The sequence below is a fragment of the Candoia aspera genome, chromosome 1, assembly GCF_035149785.1.
Source record: "Candoia aspera isolate rCanAsp1 chromosome 1, rCanAsp1.hap2, whole genome shotgun sequence".
Classification (NCBI taxonomy): domain Eukaryota; kingdom Metazoa; phylum Chordata; class Lepidosauria; order Squamata; family Boidae; genus Candoia; species Candoia aspera.
The window spans coordinates 71,952,827-71,972,786 of NC_086153.1; the positions used below are offsets into that span (position 1 = coordinate 71,952,827).

General features: G+C 40.0%; 1 protein-coding gene across 1 annotated transcript in view; it reads left to right on the forward strand.

Annotated features, from left to right (window-relative positions):
• The first annotated feature begins 5,332 nt into the window (after positions 1–5,332).
• Positions 5,333–19,960, forward strand: part of HEATR1 (HEAT repeat containing 1) — a 50,809-nt gene continuing 36,181 nt past the window's right edge. The window contains exons 1-9 of the mRNA XM_063306418.1: positions 5,333–5,520; positions 6,310–6,463; positions 10,729–10,945; positions 11,349–11,490; positions 12,450–12,551; positions 13,337–13,477; positions 15,947–16,158; positions 16,927–17,060; positions 17,767–17,875. Coding sequence (XP_063162488.1) covers positions 6,322–6,463; positions 10,729–10,945; positions 11,349–11,490; positions 12,450–12,551; positions 13,337–13,477; positions 15,947–16,158; positions 16,927–17,060; positions 17,767–17,875 — 1,199 coding nt within the window. The 5' untranslated portion in view covers positions 5,333–5,520; positions 6,310–6,321. The remainder of the gene's footprint in view (positions 5,521–6,309; positions 6,464–10,728; positions 10,946–11,348; positions 11,491–12,449; positions 12,552–13,336; positions 13,478–15,946; positions 16,159–16,926; positions 17,061–17,766; positions 17,876–19,960) is intronic.

Here is a 19,960-nt window from a genome sequence, read left to right on the forward strand (position 1 = left end):
TCTGGCTGAAGGCAGCTGCTGGGCACGGCTTCTGCTTCTTATCCCCTCGCCTTGTCACCTGACTCCATTCTGCATCGCTTGGGACACATCCATCCCCTTCCTCTCTTTTTTTTTTTTAATGTCCCTGATTGGCCGTTTTCAAGTTTCTCCTGCCTTCGGAAGACAATATGTAACTCTGAATTTGCTACCTAAACTTGGGGAAAAGGGCATCTGGTTTGAAGAGAGAAGTAGAATATCCTAGAGGAAAAAAGGCAGTTCTCACTCTCAGGAGCTCTGATGCCATCCTTCAAACTCGTTACAAAACACAGCCCGTTTTCCACCCATCTTCATGGGGTGGGCGGGAGGGATGCAGGGGGAAGAAGACAATCTCTCTGCAAGCTTTCTCAAACTGACAGTCTGTTGTCACATGCACACAGCTTAGCCCAGGTGAGCTCTGGATCACTTCAGAACTCGTTGCATTAATGCAAAACCTTCACAGTCTTACTGAAGTATTATTTTCTCCTGCAATATAGGGAAACAGAAATACATGCCTACAAACCGAGAAGCAATAAAGATCAGTATGATTAAAATCATTTCAAATGGCCAGATGCACTCTCAGAATAAAAGAATTGACTTTCACCTTTACTTTCTCCCTGAAAAGTACTTTCAGGCAAGCCCCTTTTTTCTATTTCACAAGATAGATATATAATATTCTAAGAAAAAGTGTGGCACATCAATCCAGTTTTGCAAAATTGCATCAATCTTATTTTGCAGAGCAATTTTATTCCCCCTCCCAACGATACTGCAGTTTTGTGATTGTTGCCAAGAGTAGATAACAAAACATATAGTGCCTGCTAAATAAACTGAATTTTACAACTTTGGTCTTGCAAACAATTCTCACTGAGTTCCATTAATTTAACTTGGAGCTATTTGTTTCATAAAAACCCATTAACAATCTAAATTCCACAACATTATTTCTTCTGCTTTGCCAGGGCTAATTGAAATGACTAGTTTATTTAACTTGATCATCATTAGCTAGCCTGAATTGTGGAGCCAGTAGCCTGGAGATACCAAGGTTCTAGCATTTTGAACCAAAATATAAAGCTAGCATACTGATTTGGGAGGGGAGGGTATAGGAATTTGTTTATTTAGTTCTTAGATTTATATCCTGCCTTTCCCCATCAAGGCTGCTTATCCAGGAATCTCTAGTTTATCCCCATCTCAGCAACCCTGTGCAGTATGTTGGCTGAAAGAGAGTGACTGGCTCAAAGTTACTCATTGAGTTTCTACTGCTAAGGGTGAGCTTGACTGGATATCCCCAGTTCTAGTCTAACACTTTTAACTACTTTACCCCACTAGCTCTTTATAAGAAAGCTGAGTTAATCTGAATCAGCAAATAAAAAGTGAACATTACTTACTTTTTCTACAATATTATTTTGGTACACCAAGAGTTGCAAAGCAGTCCTTTAGATCATAGTATATGAACTATAGTTCCCATTATCCTTTATTGGTTAAAACTAACAGAGTTAGATTTCAACCCCTTTTGAAGACTGCATGTTGCCGATCCCTGATTTAGTCCATTGCTATGGTTCTCCACAAGCTGCTGAGAACTGAAGTTCAGGTGAAGAACCATTACAATTGTCCATCTCTCCTATAAATGCTTTGACAATCCAACATCATAAACTCCAACAATGTGATTTAGAAAACTATTCAACCCCACTTCTGCAAAACAGAGCAATTGCCTGCATCATCTCCTAGGCAAGTAAAAAGGAACGGAAACACATACTACCAAAGAGAACAGTAATGCAATTCAACAGAGTAACCATAAATTATCTAAAGAGAAGGGCAGGCATAAGACAAGAAGAGTAAAATGGGTAATACACTGCAAAACAGTTCAACATAGTTCCATTTGCATGTTGTAAAAATAATAATAATTGGGTTCTGAACTTATATGAGACTGATGTTAATTAATCACCTTTGCAGATGGTAAAGGATTTTGCAATGCCATACAACTTCTCTCTTGTTTTCTCGTATGGTAGAAATTCTACAGTTAATTCTACAGTTAAGTCCACCACCACCAGGAAAACCTGAGGGCCCCTTTAGATACGTACTCCCAATCTAATCGAATTAAGTGCTTCAGCAACAGCAAACCACAGTAGCATACTGTATATCGCCACATTCCAAAACTTCCCACTTTTTCCCAGATGTATCAAGAGGCAAATTCACAAATACAGAGTGCAGTTAAATACATGGACCTAGTAGGTAATAGCTGCCACTGCAATCCTTCTTCCTCAAGCCCAGGTGACATACACAATCCAACAATTTGCAGCAACAGCCTTGGGCTGGAGCAAATGTGCAGAAAGTATTGCAGAATACATTATCTGTTCATCTCTTGCAGAACATCAGTGGTTAGCTAATTCACATATAGTTAGTCCTCGTTCAGCAATCACAACTGGGACGGGCAACTCGGTCTCTAAGCGAAGTGGTGGCTAAGTGAAACCGTGACCGTGCTTATGAACTTACTTCAGCTTTCCTTTGCTTTACAGACCTGTGAAGGTTGTAAATGCGAGGATTGGTCATAATGTTACCTTTTTATCACCGTCAAAACTGCAAATGGTTGCTAAATGAGGCAGTCACTAAGTGAGGACTACCTGCAGTCTCAAAAAAGGCCTACATGGGGTCTAAATGGAAAGTTTAGAGCAGTAGGAGTCAGTCCACTTCTTAAGACGGAGTATAATTTAAACCAGTGGCAAAGATCCCCCATCTCTGAGATAATTAATCAGTTCAGCCAATCCGATTCTTTTGAAGAGTTTACAATTACTTAGAAAAGGAGGAATTTGGGAGTCATGCTGGATCAGGATAAAAGCTTGCTCAAAACTCCTCTCCACAATATCAGATAGACCCCAATGGAAATGGACAAGCAGGACAGGAAAGCAACAGCACCTGTTCATTTGCAATACCTACCAGTTAATATTCAAAGCGTGTTCTTTCTAGTGCTAAAAGCAATACCATAACTAGAGGAGGCCACTAACATCCTTACCTTCCGTGAACTGCTCTAATTTTTTATCAGTTCCTCTTGTGGGAGTGCATTACATGGCTTAGGTGTTGTGTGAAGAAACTACTTTTATGTGTTCGGAGTCTCCAACTTTTAATCTTTAGTTTTTCCTTCCCAATAGATTTCAATGAAAGGGAAATCCTGTCCAAAAAGAGATGTCACAGAATAATACAAAAAAGAAGGTTGTGTGGAGTTGCAGGCAAAGGATTTACTAGGATAACAGAAGTTCTTGAATGGGGATATGGGAATTTTAAAAAAATCATTAAAAAGAAATGTGATTGGCCCAGTGTTGATTAGTTTAATGTGAAATATGAATTCTCACATAAAAATATTTGAAAGTATACATTATGATTTCTGCCTGAAATTACATGTAAATTAATTATTTCTATGAAATCAACACACCTATTCCTAAGCACTTTACTTGAAACAGTAACTTTGATTTTACCAGAATTTATTTCCATGTCACGAAGAGTCGAAAGCGACTAAACGAATAAACAACAACAATTTCCATGTAAGCACATTTAACGCTTATTAATTTAAATAAACTCACACAAAAAAGGACTGGTGAATCATCTTCATCCCAATGTCTTAACACATGAGAATTGCAGGAACACTACACAGACTTAGGATATAATACACACAGTGACAGGTGGAAAACTACAAATAGTGCTGGCATAGAGCTGGAAAAAATGGTGAGACAGATCCAAGGTTTTAAAAATGGTTCAGTAATGGGAATGCAAAAGGCAGGAGAAAGAGAGGCCAGGACTTTGGGTGTAGAATAACTTATTAACAGACTTTCAGACAAGCATACATTTTTAGCATCTATGCCCTGTTTCTATTTCACATTAGCTTATTATCATTGCCAGCAATGTGGGAATCTGTTTTTTTCATTCTGCTTCAAAGTCTCATCCTAAAAGAGATCTCTTTTTCTTTTAAACAGCTAGCTGCTAGGGATTATTTTCAAAGGTGTGGCACATTCTTCAACTAAAAGTGCTATCCTGACAATCATTATTACATAAATTGCCGAGCAGGCAGCAGGTAACATGGCTGGACTGACAATCATAACAGATCTAATGATCCACAGTTCAGCTTTATACAACCCAGCAATTGGCTGGTTCCCCACTGAAGGATCAATAGTAGGCAGTATGATTTATAAGTCGATCCCAAAGGGAATAGTAGTAGAAAGCACAAGGAATAAATTGCTTCATGTTGCTTATTGTTTCTGTTTTTACTTATGACTGCCAGTTTTTGGATTGTATCATGGAAGCAATCCATGCGGTATTTATTTGATGCAAGCCACTGACTTTTTTTGATTGGGGAAAGATGTTTAATTAATAAATAATAAAGCAAATAAAAAGTCCCCTTCACACTACATTCACATTTCTCTTGTGCCAACTTGCAGGGTTGTTGCTTTTTTTTTTTAACTTCCCAGTCTAGCCTCTAACTCAGTGTTTCCCCATGGCTGGCTGGAGAATTCTGAGAGTTGAAGTCCACATGTCTTAAAGCTGCCAAAGTTGAGAAAAACTTCAGATGTCTTGGTAGTCCCCTGTACTAACCAGATCCAACCCAGTATAGCTTGAGATCAGGCAAGGTCACAGGGGTCTGCACAGAGCATGGTCAAAAATGCCAATATGACAGTCCAGACGGTGTGATCCAACCTCCGTCTGGATTTTATGTGCAGCCACCATCTTGACTTTTTTGACCACGCTCTGGGGACACCCCTGCAAGGTGAGCTAACGGCTCCCAGCTACCTATTTTGATACTGAATGTGTACATTTATAAAACCTATTGGTTGTATGCTACAGCGTGAAAGAGGAAGGCCCCCCTTTTCTTCCAGGGAGCAAGGAATTCTTGCTCCTCTAGTCCTTAACTTGGAACTCTGGACCACAGCATGTAAATTTAATCATCCATAATTGACTGGGCTTCTCCATTTGTGCTAAGCTATAATAATGCTTTGTCTAAGGTTTCAAATATTCATACTTTTTTCTTTAAAAGTATTTTTTTTTCCTTTTCCGATGGAAAGCGAAGTTAGCCTCGGAATCCTTCTACAGCAGCGTTTCTCAACCTTGGCAACTTTAAGATCTGTGGACTTCAATGCCCAGAATTCTCCAGCCAGCCGGCAGGGTGCAAATTAATTCGACACCTCAGGGGGGCAGCCGAGAGCAGTGATCAAAGCAAGGAAATCACTACAGCGGAAATGCTAGTGCTTGGCTTGTACTTCCGGGTCAAGGGGGAAAGGTATGGCGAGTCTACTGCCCTCGTGGGAAGAAAAAGAAGAAGAATAGGAGTCGGTTTGCTGTTGAAGTTGGGGATCGGATGTGTTGTACGCCGGCAGTTGGTCGTGGACGCGCAGCTCTTAGACCGTAGCTCTCCTGTGCTCCCTGGCATTTGTGGTGGTCCCCAGCTTCACACGCGTTCACCCTTCCAGAACTTCTGCTTGGACTGGCAGCTGATCCATCTCCAGGGCCTTGGTCTCTGTTTGGACGGTACGCCAGGTATGTCTTTCTGCGCGGTTCCTGAGAGCGCGCAGGCTGCATTGGTCTAGGCTTGCGCTGCGCGGGCTCCCTGCAAAAGGTGGGCGCCAGATATCCGGCGGCAGTCGGGAGAGTGGCATAAATTGCCCCCTCTGCCCTTAAACCCGCTTCCCGACCCCGTCTTACCACAGAGACACGGTCGGATGGCTGAAGATGAGGATTGCAGCTTGTCTGGCTTCCACGAGGGGGGCTGAGCTGAGTTTTGAATTCAGTTAGGAGAGCAAACATAAGAGCGTGCTATCATTCATTGAATTGTGGTAGAATGCCTGAGTATACCCCGCTAATAAACTAACTAGCAAGGATAGATTAATACATTTTGGTATACCCTATATGACATGTCTGAAGTTGGCTTAAGGTGTGGTGTAGTGAGTCCGTGTTGGATCTGGTTTGGTATTATGTGTGAAAAAGACAATTGATTCTTGTTCAGCAAATCATGTTTAAGGCCATAGGATATAGTGTTGCCTTTCAGTAATAACCAAAAATTGAATAAATTATATCCATGGATTTATTGCCACTCAGCTGATATAAAGCTGCAGATAAATTGTTTTTATAAATAATTCACCACTCTGGTATTCTCCAGTAGTGTTGGACTATATTTCCCATCTTCCTTCTCTATCACAGCATTGGCTGGATCTGATAAAAGTTGTAGTTTAAGACACCTGAAGGGGCACCAGGTTAGGAAGACTGATTTAATACTTGTTGCATCTGTGAAAGATTGTGACTGATTTTTTTCCACCACAGGAGTGTGAAACAATGACATCTCTTGCACATCAGCTGAAGAGGCTTGCGCTTCCTCAGAATGATCCCAGCCTCTTGTCTCGAAGTGAAGCTGCTTCATTGCTCTTTGACTGCAAAGAAGCTGCCAATATTGACAGAGAGACATTTTTTGCAATAGGTAAGTGTGGCCTTAAAAACATGGCCAAGTATCATCTTGGTAGCCCAGCACTTTGTACATTGGCCATTGATGCTTCCATTCCCTGGTCTGGGAAGGGCAAGATCTTCTCTCTGATATTCTCCTAAGTTTTGAAATAGTTAAAAATAAAAATAAATGATGCTGTTTCTGAATGTCTTCAAAAATAGCATGAAATCACAGGTTATTCTTTCTTGCCTGAGCCTGATGTTGGGGTCTGAGAGGTCACTGGCCCAAAGTCAGCCAGCTTTCACACCTAAGGCGGGACTAGAACTTGCTGTCTCCTGGTTTCTAGTGTGGAGCCTTAACCACTAGACCAAACTGGCTCTCAGATAAGTAAATAAATCATGTGCGTATCCACCCACACATGCACGAACACACGCACAGACTTGTCCTGGTGAAAGCATTTGTGGATTATAGGTAAATTGTTTGTAAATTTGCTTTAAAGAAGGGTGTGACAATTACTGCCCTCAATTTCAAGCATTTTCCATTTTCATGGATTACAAGATTAAATGGGAAGTTATTTAAATTTAATCTTGTTTGATAATCCATACACTGTAACAATATTAAGTAAATTTAATTCTCATTGATTATTTACACAGCTACTCACAGAAGGAAATAAATCTTCGTTACAATAGCAAACAGTAGTTTTGTTGTTTATTCGTTTAGTTGCTTCTGACTCTTCATGACTTCATGGACCAGCCCACGTCAGAGCTTCCTGTCGGTCGTCAACACCCCCAGCTCCCCCAGGGACGAGTCCGTCACCTCTAGAATATCATCCATCCACCTTGCCCTTGGTTGGCCCCTCTTCCTTTTGCCCTCCACTCTCCCTAGCATCAGCATCTTCTCCAGGGTGTCCTGTCTTCTCATTATGTGGCCAAAGTATTTCAGTTTTGCCTTGAATATCATTCCCTCAAGTGAGCAGTCTGACTTTATTTCCTGGAGGATGGACTGGTTTGATCTTCTTGCAGTCCAAGGCACTCTCAGAATTTTCCTCCAACACCACAGTTCAAAAGCATCGATCTTCCTTCTCTCAGCCTTCTTTATGGTCCAGCTCTCGCAGCCATATGCTACTACGGGGAACATCATTGCTTTAACTATGCGGACCTTTGTTGTCAGTGTGATGTCTCTGCTCTTAACTATTCTATCGAGATTTGTCATTGCTCTTCTCCCAAGGATTAAGCGTCTTCTGATTTCCTGACAGCAGTCAGCATCTGCAGTAATCTTCGCACCTAGAAATACAAAGTCTTTCACTGCTTCTACATTTTCTCCCTCTATTTGCCAGTTATCAATCAAGCTGGTTGCCATAATCTTGGTTTTTTGGAGGTTTAGCTGCAAGCCAGCTTTTGCACTTTCTTCTTTCACCTTCATCATAAGGCTCCTCAGTTCCTCTTGCTTGGTATCCCCATACCACTAAGAACTTGCCACAATTTGTTATGGTCCACACAGTCAAAGGCTTTAGAATAGTCAATAAAACAGAAATAAATGTTTTTCTGAAACTCCCTGGCTTTTTCCATTATCCAGCAGATATTGGCAATTTGGTCCCTAGTTCCTCTGCCTTTTCTAAACCCAGCTTGTACATCTGGCAATTCCCGCTCCATGAATTGCTGAAGTCTACCTTGCAGAATCTTGAGCATTACCTTACTGGCATGTGAGATGAGTGTCACTGTTCGATAGTTTGAACATTCTTTAGTGTTTCCCTTTTTGGTATGGGGATATAAGTTGATTTTTCCAATCTGATGGCCATTCTTGTGTTTTCCAAATTTACTGGCATAAGCATGCATTACCTTGACAGCATCATCTTGCAAGATTTTGAACAGTTCAGCTGGGATGCCATCATCTCCTGCTGCCTTGTTATTAGCAATGCTTCTTAAGGCCCATTCAACCTCACTCTTCAGGATGTCTGGCTCTAGTTCACTGAGCACACCATCAGAGCTATCCCTGATACTGTTATCCTTCCTATACAGGTCTTCCATATATTCTTGCCACCTTTTCTTGATCTCTTCTTCTTCTGTTAGGTCCTTGCTATCTTTGTTTTTGATCATATCCATTTTTGCCTGGAATTTACCTCCGCTGTTTCTAATTTTCTGGAAGAGGTCTCTTGTCCTTCCTATTCTATTGTCTTCTTCCACTTCTGCGCATTGCTTGTTTAAAAATAATTCCTTATCTCTTCTGGCTAGCCTCTGGAATTTTGCATTTAATTGGGCATATCTCCCCCTATCACTGTTGCCTTTTGCTTTCCTCCTTTCTTGGGCTACTTCTAGTGTCTCAGCAGACAGCCATTTTGCCTTTTGGTTTTCTCTTTCTTTGGGATGTATTTTGTTGCCGCCTCCTGAACAATGTTGCAAACTTCTGTCCATAGTTCTTCCGGGACCCTATCTACTACGTCCAGTCCCTTAAATCTATTCTTCACCTCCGCTGCATATTCCTTAGGAATATTAGTGAGCTCATATCTAGCTGATCTGTGGGTCTTCCCTAATCTCTTTAGTCTGATCCTAAATTGTGCAATAAGAAGTTCGTGATCGGAACTACAGTCAGCTCCAGGTCTTGTTTTTACCAACTGTACAGATGTCCGCCACCTTTGGTTGCAAAGAATGTACTCAATCTGGTTTCGGTGTTGTCCATCTGGTGAAGTCCATGTATAAAGCCGTCTCTTAGGTTGTTGGAAGAGAGTGTTTGTTAGGCAGAGTGAGTTGTCTTGGCAAAATTCTATCAGCCTATGTCCTGCTTCATTTTGTTCTCCCAGGCCATGCTTACCTGTAATTCCAGGTGTCATTTGACTGCCCACCTTAGCATTCCAGTCTCCTGTGATGAAAATAATGTCTCTTTTAGGCATGTTGTCCAGTAGGTGCTGCAGATCCTCATAGAACTGCTCTACTTCAGCTTCTTCAGCATCTGTGGTTGAGGTGTATATTTGGATCACTGTGATGTTAGATGGCTTGCCCTGAATTCGAATTGAGATCATTCTATCATTTTTTGGATTGTATCCAAGCACTGCTTTAGCCACTTTACTATTAATTATGAAGGCTACTCCATTTCTTCTGTGGTCCTCTTGTCCACAGTAGTAGATCTGGTGGTCATTTGATGTGAAGTGGCCCATTCCAGTCCATTTCAGTTCCCTGACGCCCAAAATGTCTATCTTTAATCTTGACATCTCACCAATAACCACATCCAATTTGCCCTGGCTCATAGATCTTACATTCCAGGTTCCAATGGTGTGTTGATCCTTAGAACATCGGATTCGCCGTTCACCACCAGCACCGTCAGCCGCTAGCCGTCCTTTCGGCTTTGAGCTAGCTGCGTCATCACGTCTGGGGCTAGTTGAACTCATTCTCTGTTCCTCCCCAGTAGCATTTTGACCATCTCCCGACCTGGGGGTCTCATCTTCCAATGGTATACCGACATATCTCTGGTTGTACTGATCCATTTAGTTTTCACGGCAAGAATACTGGGGTGGGTTGCCATTACCTTCCCCAGGGATCGCATTTAGTCTGACCTCTCTGTCATGACCTTCCCGTCTTGGGTGGCCCTTCACGGTTTAGCTCATGGCATCATTGAGGTGCTCAAGCTCCAGCACCACGACACGGTAACGATCCTTTGCTGAAGGCAAACAGTAGTATTTTAAGAAATTCAGTAGGAACAGAATATATTCTTATAATACGATCACTGTAGTGAAAATCCTTCTTTTTCTGTGTAATTAGTTACTGCTAATTCCTGTGTAATTAGTTACTTATTAGCCTTAAATCCTTGCCATCTATGTTCCATATGTCTGATGGGTTTAATTATTATTATTATTATTATATTAATTTAATTAATACATTATTGCATTCTGTAAACAGCAATTTATAATAAGCTTGTGGTCTATACAGGGTGACTGAAAAGCACTTGGTTTTCAGAGACGATCAGATGAATAATATTATGTAGTAAGTTTACTAAATATTGTCATATATGAGCTAAATCCTTATAGGTAAGTTGTTAGTAAATTAAAGCTACTAAGTAATTAACTGAGTATAAAGCATAGTAATTTGGGCTGCTCTAGAATGGATCAGCATTTTGATAATGAAAATAGGACCTAGTTTGTAAGCTTGGCTATGTCAACCTGCAGTTCTTTAAGTTTATGTGTTAGAATTATGTCATCCATACAGCTTCATCTCCAGGAACACTCAGTGTAAAAAGATTTACTATTATCTGCACTGGCTTCTAAAAAAAAATGTGTTATTTGCTAAAACTATTTCTGACAACTTCCATAGGGTGTACTGGCCTGGAAGAGCTGATTGGGATTGATCCATCCTTTGAGATATTTCAGACAACGCTTTTCAGTCAAATGTCTAAAGGATTGGAACGCAGTGTCCAAACTAAAGCAGTAAACCAGCAGCTTGACGAAAATATTTCACTGTTCCTGATTCACTTGTCTCCATATTTCATGCTTAAACCAGCACAGAAGTGCCTTGAGTGGCTGATTCACAGGTAATTCATTCATGCTTTCCTGATATCTTACTGCTTGTTGCGTGGAAGTCCATAAGATTCAAGCCCCTCAGAGCATTCTCAGGGGGTGTTACTTTATGAAACAGGACTTGGAACCACTGTAGACACCTACTGTGTGTGTCCCTATCTTTGGATTTAGTAATATTTCATCATGAGGGATAGTAAAGGACAGTATTTCCTTTCTTCCACAAGCCAAACTGGTTCCAAGGTATCTTTCTCCCTCTTCTTATATTGTAAGGGATTTTAAGGAGAAAAACTTTTACACCAGTGCAAAGATGAAGGAGTCTAGCTTAGTGGTTGAGTATCATAGATCGTATCATATTAGGTTCATAATTATCTGACATGGAAACTCTTTCTCTAACTGTATGTGTGTGTTCTGATTTAGGTTTCATATTCATCTCTATAATCAAGACAGTTTGATTGGCTGTGTATTGCCCTACCATGAGACAAAGTTGTTTGTGCGAGTTATCCAACTTTTAAAAATTAGCGACCCAACTCATAAATGGCATTGGCTGCATCCAATTCAGGTAAAGTAGTGAAAGATAATACATGAGGTCATCTGTATAATGCTGTCCATATTGCGCACAATACTTTTGCAATTCATACGTTATTCAGAAATAATCCTATGCTATTTATGTGAAATTAGGACTACTAATTAGTCGTATTTATACATATCATTTGTTATATAACTATCCCAAAAGTAGTTATTCATACATTTTACTTCATAAATAAATGTGCACTTCTATGCATATAAGGAGACAGAAAATCCTATAAATTGGTTTAGAGAAACCCCCGTATGAGGGAGATGGGCGGTGATGAAAATATGATAAATAAATAAATAAACCCCAGAACTGCCAGCAGTGAAGCTCACTGGGTGCTCTTGGCAACTTGCTTTTTCACTGTAACCTATCTCAAATAATTGCCATAAAGATTTTATTTTAAAGAGAGAGAGAGAGAGAGTATATCAGCATATATGCTGCTGTGACCTGCTGAGAGACAGAGTTAACTATTACTTTATGAAGTAAAACATATGAATAACTACTTTGGGGATAGTTATATAACAAATGATATGTATAAATACAACTAAGTAGTCTTAATTTCACATAAATAGCATAAGATTATTTCTGAATAATACATGAATTTATGGGTAAAAATGGCATGCAGCAAAAATAACTTTGGTTTTGAAAATACATTTGCTTCAAGTAACTCTGAAGTTCTGAACTAAATACCATGAACTGTGTTTTATCTCTGTGTTTTTAACATTGATTATCTAGTTCAGTGTTTCTCAAACTTAGCAACTTTAAGATGTGTGGACTTCAACTCCCAGAATTCTCCAACCAGCAGGCTGGCTGGGGAATTCTGGGATTTGAAGTCCACACATCTCAAAGTTGCTGAAGTTGAGAAACACATACTACCTACCTACCTACCTACCTACCTACCTACCTACCTATATATCTTTCTTATTTTTTGGCTCTCTCTCTCATAGAAACCAGGAGTCCCTCTTGCACGGGGAACTTTGATTACGCACTGCCACAAAGACTTGGGTTTCATGGATTTCCTGTGCAGCCTAGTGACCAAATCTATAAAGGTTAGTGCACTGTTCCAATGCAGTGCCAGTGTGATAGTCTGTCGTACACACACACACACACACACACACACACACGTATTCCTTTAAATACCAGAAAGAAATTAGGACACAGAAACTAACTGAACACAATAGAAATTATTGCAACTAAGTTCGCATACTGAACAAAGCTGGACTGTTAATTATTAAACTGTCCAACTACAGACATATTTAGCCAGGCCAGCATGATTTTTTCTCTCTCCTGAATGAGTTTATTTCTCTCCTGAATTCCTAATTTTAAGCAGAGAAGTAGCATTCATCAAAGACACAGTAATATAGCCTGTATATATTCATATTCCACTGGGTACAATTCTCTACCTCCCCCCGAATGAAAGGCCTTACATATCACCTTGTACTTCCCATGGGAGCTGTGTATAACGTGCCATCTCCCTCACCCACATGATTGTTTGTTGATTAGATTTATATCCTGCCTTTTGTATGTGAGCTCAAGGTGGCATATGTAGTGTTCCCTCCTCCCATTTTTTCCCCACAGCAGCACCCCTGTTAGATTAGCCTGAGAGAGGGTGGCTGGCCCAGAGTCACCCAGTGAACTTCAACAGCTGAGGAAGACTACAACCTGTATCTTCGTGCTCCAGCATTTTCACCATTACATCACACTGGCTGATGAACTCTGAATGTGTGAATCCATATGGAGAAAACATATTGCACTTATAAAAATAGTGTTGTGGTTTGAGCTTCTTCCTTCCTTCCTTGTATTACCATCCCAAGTATATTTTTCTTCCCTCTAGGTCTTTTCACAAAACCCAGGGAGTTCATCACAGATGAGAGTCCTGCTTACTTTTTATGCCTCTACGGTTGCGTCTGCTCTTGGGGCCGTAGCAATTATCACAGATACCCTTGTCTCCAAATTGCTTCCATATATCCAGAAGGTACCTGATAACTCAGCTTTCCTTGGAACAGTTAATCTTTCTCTTTCAATTGCAGCAGGTCATTGTGCAGAAATTTGGAGGTAGTTTTGGCTTTGAGAACAAAGACTTCAGTCTGTTGAGGTTTCCATGGCTTGCAGATGATGCATTATGATGTGAAATTGAACATCTGGTTTGATCAATGACAATCCCTGATCTTTCATATTTATCAACTGTTACTAGTTTCCTATAAATATTTATACTTTTACACATATTTGAATTGCAGATTAAAGTTATTAGGTTTATATAATTGGATGTCTCAGAATTAGTAAAGCTCCTGTGTTACATACTGAACTCCTCCAGTTAATGAGCACAGCTCTTAGAATCGTAGTGACCAGGAACTCTGGCTTATTTTTCACTGTAAGAAGACATAAGTCATAAGTCATAAGCCATTTTTTTTGCCATATTATTGCTTGTTGAGAGAGAAGCAAGAAGAGTTCCTGATTCACTTGTAATGCTAAAGAACACAGAATCATAGAATGTTAGGGTTGGATGGTATCTTGAAGATCACCTGGTTCAATCCTCTACCCAGTATATGAACCTATTACTGCAATATTCTTGATAGAAAACTATCCAACCTCTGTTTAAATGCCTCCAGCAAAGGAGACTCCTCCACCTCCTTTGGCATTCTCTTCCACTGTTGAACAACTCTTCCCATTAGGAGATGTTCTGTGATATCCAATTGTAATTTATATCTCTTTGTTTTTTTTTTATCCTTTCCTTTGGAACAACTCTGAACAATTCTGCCATTTCCCTGCAGTTTTCTCCAGGCTAAACATACCCACTGCCTCCAGTGGTTCCTCATGTTTTTCCTTGCAGGGCCTTTAGCATCTTGGTTACTCTCCCTTGAACATAGTCCAGTTTTTCAATATCTTTCCTAAAATATGGTGCCTGGAACTGGACACAATATTCTGGGTGTGATCTGACCAATACAGAATAGAAGGGAACATTTATTTTGATCTTGACACTACACTATACTTGACACTGATGCAGTCCAGGACTACATTTGTTCTCTTCGTTGGCTCAAGTTCAGCTTGTGATCCACTGAGAAACCCAGATCCGTATGGTCCATATGCCCAGTATGGTCCCCTCATCCTGTACTCATGCTTTTGATCTTTCAAGAGCCTCTGAATCTTGATTCTGTGCTCTGAGGTATTTGTTTTCCCTTATGCGTGTCATCTGCAAATTTGACGATCATACTTTCTAGCCCTCATTCCAATCATTTATGAAGAAATAGAAGTGTATAGTGCCTGGAAAGGACACTTCCCACCATTTCATGTGGAACCATTGATATGTGCTCCCTTGTTTGCTAAAACTGCATGGTGTTCCAGGCCAAAGGTTGCATTTCACCTTTGGCTGATGTACTGGGAGTCATGCTCCAAAAAATAACAGGCCAGGTCAAATTTGATTTGATTTCATTTATAATTTAATTTAATTTAATTAATATGATTATTCTACAGTTCTACATTTAATATTTCCCCCTGCCGTCATCTTAAAAATGATTCTCTGTTAAGGATTTCTCTTTTGCTTTACTGAATACAGTATCACTGTATGTCGCAGATACACTGAAAGACACTCATAGTACTCACAGGCACATACATACCTCATTATTAGCACTTCCAGGGAGCAGTCTAGTTTTATTACCTTAGTATTTAACGATTTGTTCTTCTTCTGGTCCAAGATATTGTCAACAATTTTCTCTACCTTCAGTTAATGCTTCTTTTTCATTCATCTTTTCTGATGGTCCATGTTTCACAGATAAATGTAACAAGTAGGAAAATCATGGCTTATGTTATCAATGTGATTTCTCTGTATTTTAATATTTTGTCTAGTTCTGTTATAGTCTTGCTTTATTCCATGGCTACAGTTACCATCTCTGGATTTTGAGGAAGATATAGATGATTACTACATTCAACTTCTTCTCCACCTTATCTGCATTGGGTTAATGTTGCTTGTTGATATAATTTCTAAATATTGAGAAAACAGATTAGCTTTTGCACACTGTTCTTTCATCTTCAACAAGAAATTCCCTTAATTCTTTCTCACTTTAGGCCATCAAAGTGATATGGATAGCATATTTGAGGTTGTTGATATTTCTACTGGCAATTCTAATTTCAATTTCTTCAAGTCCTGCATTTCTCATTATACGTTCTGTTTATAAGTGACACTATGCAGTCTTGGTGTATTCCTTTCCCAATTTTGGACCATTTAGTCGCTCCATAGACCATTCTAACTTGGTGCTTTGTCTATACTCAAGAGCCTTTCTATAATGAATAAAGCAAATACAGATGTATTTTTGAAACTCCCAGGTCTTCCCCATTATCCAATGCTATTTTATAGTCCTAAGCCTTTTATGACATACTGTGCAATTTTACTTTCAAAGACTTTATATTTAAATTATCAACATATTTTTACTCCTTTTCCTCACTGTAGGGTTTGAAATCATCCTTAGTGGATTACAGAGCTGCAACATATATGATCATCTGCCAATTAACTGTGAGGGTGACAATGGAAAAATCACTTGTTCATTCCTTGATGTTGCTGATTAGTAAGACTTTGACCAAAACACCTTCTCTTGTCAAAGATGGGCTAGCCTGCTTGATTGTTCTTTTACAGAGCCAGAAGGAAGAAGGACTTGGGGAAAAGTAAGGATAATGAATTTATTTTGTGTGGGTGGGTGCATGTGTTTTTCTGTCATCAGCAGCTGAAATAGTTTTAATAAATTGTATTTGGTGCAGTTTGTTTTTTTCAGGACTTGTATTCTTTGCTTAAAAATGCAGTTTGTTTTCTCTATTAGTGGGGATTACGGATAAAATTGAAAGGTGGATATGGATACATTTGAGGGCTTGACACTATGATATTTAATAGGAAATCCAGCTTTTGATTTACTTAAAATGTATTTCATTATTGAACTTGGGGAAGCATTTTCACATCTTGTTGGATGTAAACTTTAGGCTAGAAACTTTTTAAAGATACCCTGGGGCTTTTGTGGAAAGACTCATTGCCTGACATCAGGGATTTCCTCTTTTAAGGGACCATATTGACAATTCCAGAGCTAAGGGCTAGACCATCAATGTTCTAGGAGGTCCCATTAAATAAGGTGCAAGAACCAAGGTCAGGTTAGTTGCCAGAGTTGCCCCGGCCAGCTCAAAAGTAGAATTCTCAGAATTCACAGGACTTGAAGAATAAAATGGGGCCACTTTCCAGCAAGACATATAACTTGTTTTTAAAACTTGTCACCTCATGATATATTTATCAAATGAAATTTGAGCTTTACTAAAATAGTTAATGTTTGTTATTGAAATGAATTATCTGAATAATTATTCTGTCAACTGAATACTAATTTGACAACTAAAAATTCTTAAAATTTAAGAAATACATTTTAGGATTACTTTTACTGTTTTCCTATGCAGGCCATATGTTCATCTGTGTAACGTACCCAATCTGATTGCTACTCTTCACGAAATTTCAGCAGCTCACGATGTCAGTTCCATTTTACAGTACCTGCTGCCCCACCTAGTTCATTCAGTTATTTATGGAAAGGCGGGTATGTTAATCTGTGCTCCATCTCTTCACTAATTGTATACATAAGGAATATAAAACCATGCATGGCATGGAGAAAGGAGACAAAGAAAAGTTTTTCTCCATCTCTCAAAACACTGGGACTAAGAGCCATCCAGTGAAACCCACTGGAAGAAGATTTAGTGTAGACAGAAGAATAATCTGTGGAATTCATTACCACAAGATACGGTGATAGCTACTAACTTGGATGGCTCTAAAAAAAGATTGAATAAATTCATGGAGGACAGGTTTGGTCAAGGACTCTTAGATTTATGAACTCAGTGTTAATTCTGAGTTGAAGGCTGTATCTTCCAAATAGCAGTTGCAGGTAAATGGGATGGCGGTGGTGGTATGTCTCTGTCTCCTGCTTGTAAGAACTCCAGAGTCATCTAGTTGGTCATTCTGGGATACAAAGTGCTGGACTGAGAAGAGCCCTGGCCTGATCTAGTAGGACTACTGTTACATTCTTAGATTCTGTTAATGATACTTTGTTATTCTTCCTTTTAGAAGCATAATTCTTTGGATCAGTCAGAACAAAGTATGGGGCTTGTTGGCTTTATATCATCCCACTTCAGATAACATAGGACAGAAAGAGTTATATTCTGTTGTCCTAAATGATGAACACTGGAACAATTGAATAAAAATTATTCAGAAGCAGTCATTATTTCTTTATGGTATCTACTTGTTTTCAGAGATGGAAGAAGGATCCAACATGACTGATAATCAGATCTACATAAAACATCTAGAAGCTATACTTGCAACTTTACCACTAGAAAAAGATTTGGATCATTTATTGGCCTGGTAAGCTAGGGTCTTTTTTTAAGCTAGTTGATTTCATATCCCTGGTTTTCATGTCACAATTTAACTTGACAGACAGAGGATTCTATTGGTTAAGTGTTCTAGACCAGTGTTTCTTAAACTTTTTTCTCTCATTTTTCACTTTTAAAAATTATGGAGGGGGCTTATTTTTGAATGGGTTATATTTATCGATACAGGTAGCCCTCATTTAGCAACCACAATTTGGGCTGGCAGCAGTGGCTGAGTGGGAAATCACATGACCATGACTGTGCTTTCCTTTTCCCCACTCCCTTGCCCTTTGGAATGCTCACCCAGGGACTGGGATAGCTGGCTTGCAGCTGCTGCCTATAACTGACAAGACTAACAGCTTCACACCTTTAACTTTTGTTTGCCTCCTAAGGATTTTACTTCAGCTTCCCCTTTTCCCCACTCCCAGCTCTTTGGAATGCTCACCCCAGCGCTGGGATAATTAGGAAGAAGGGAATTAACGTTTGTATTTACATTCATTGGAGAGGAAGAGATTACAACAGAGTAAGCAGGCACACAATAGGGAATACACATAGAAAGGAGTGCAGTGATGCCAGCAGCCCCAAGCATGCTTGGTGAGTGCGCTACACAAACAGCCAGTGTATTCTCCATTGTGTGCCTGCTTACTCTCTTGTAATCTTTTCCTCTCCAACCTGTTTGCTCTTTGAGAGGGGAGAGGGAGAAAAAAACAATTACTCGTGGGGGGGGGGCAGAGGAAAAAAACCAAGCAATTTCTGTAGGCAATCTTTCCTGTGACTGACCCAGCTTTTTCTCCCCCCTTGCAGAGCGGAGAGATTGGAAAGGAAGGGATTACAAGAGAGTAAACAGGTACCAATCAAAGCGAATATTTGTAGCTCAGGGTTGAACTGTGGAGTCCTTGGTGCTCTCTGAGCCTTGTTGTTTTCTTGCAGACGTTTCATTGCCAGACTAGGCAACCTCTTCAGTGCAAAGAGGGAGTGGGCCTTGCTCTCAGTTTATATACCGTGGCTTGCCCTGCTTGTGTTGGTAGGGGTGTTGTTCTTTCCTTGGGAGTTCTTTGATTGGGCTGTTGTTTGCTGCTTGCTCAGGCAATCAACCAAGCAGCAAACAACAGCCCAATCAAAGAACTCCCAAAGAGAGAACAACACCCCTACCAACACAAGCAGGGCAAGCCATAGTATATAAACTGACAGCAAGGCCCACTCCCTCTTTGCACTGAAGATGTTGCCTAGCCTGGCAATGAAACGTCTGCAAGAAAACAACAAGGCTCAGAGAGCACCAAGGACTCCAGAGTAAACAGGCACACAATGGAGGATACACTGGGCTGTTTCCATAGCGCACTCACGGCTTCCAGCCCCAAACAAGCTCAGCGCTTCCGGTGCCACCACATGTCTTTCAGCGTGTATTCCCCATTGTGTGCCTGCTTACTTTCTTGTAATCCCTTCCTCTCCAATCTCTCCGCCCTGCAGGGGGGGGGAATAAAAACAATTGGTCAAGCACAGGACAACATGCACTGATTGTAATGGCAATCACATGATTGAGGGAGGCTGTAAAGGTCGTAGGTGCAGCCATTGGTCGTAAAGTTATTTTTTCACACTGTTGTGACTTTGAACAGTTGCTGAATGAGGCAGTCAGTAAATGAGGTCTACCAGTATTTACTGTATTAAAAATTAAAATTGAAGCATTTGCTGCCACTACCACTTCTCATGATTGTTTAATGGGATTTTAATATTGTATCATTTTTCAACATAGGCTGGCAAATTATTTTGATTTTGAGGACTCCTGAGAGGATCTTGGGGGACCCCCCAGGGTCCTAGGACCACACTTTAAGAAACTCTGTTCTAGACCCTTCACCTCCAAAATCTGTCACTTGGAAACTGGAAGCATATTTTAATTTCAGCGTATTTATTTGTTTATGATCATTATTTTGTAAATAAAACCAGCTCTATGGGTAAGACATGTTTTGGTCAGCGTGGGCTGCGTGGTGGTGATGGGTAGATAGGAAATATTTGTGTAGAAATTGGATACTTGAAGAAGAAGCAGTAGTTCACATGATGTCTGTATTACTGAGTTCTCACATTC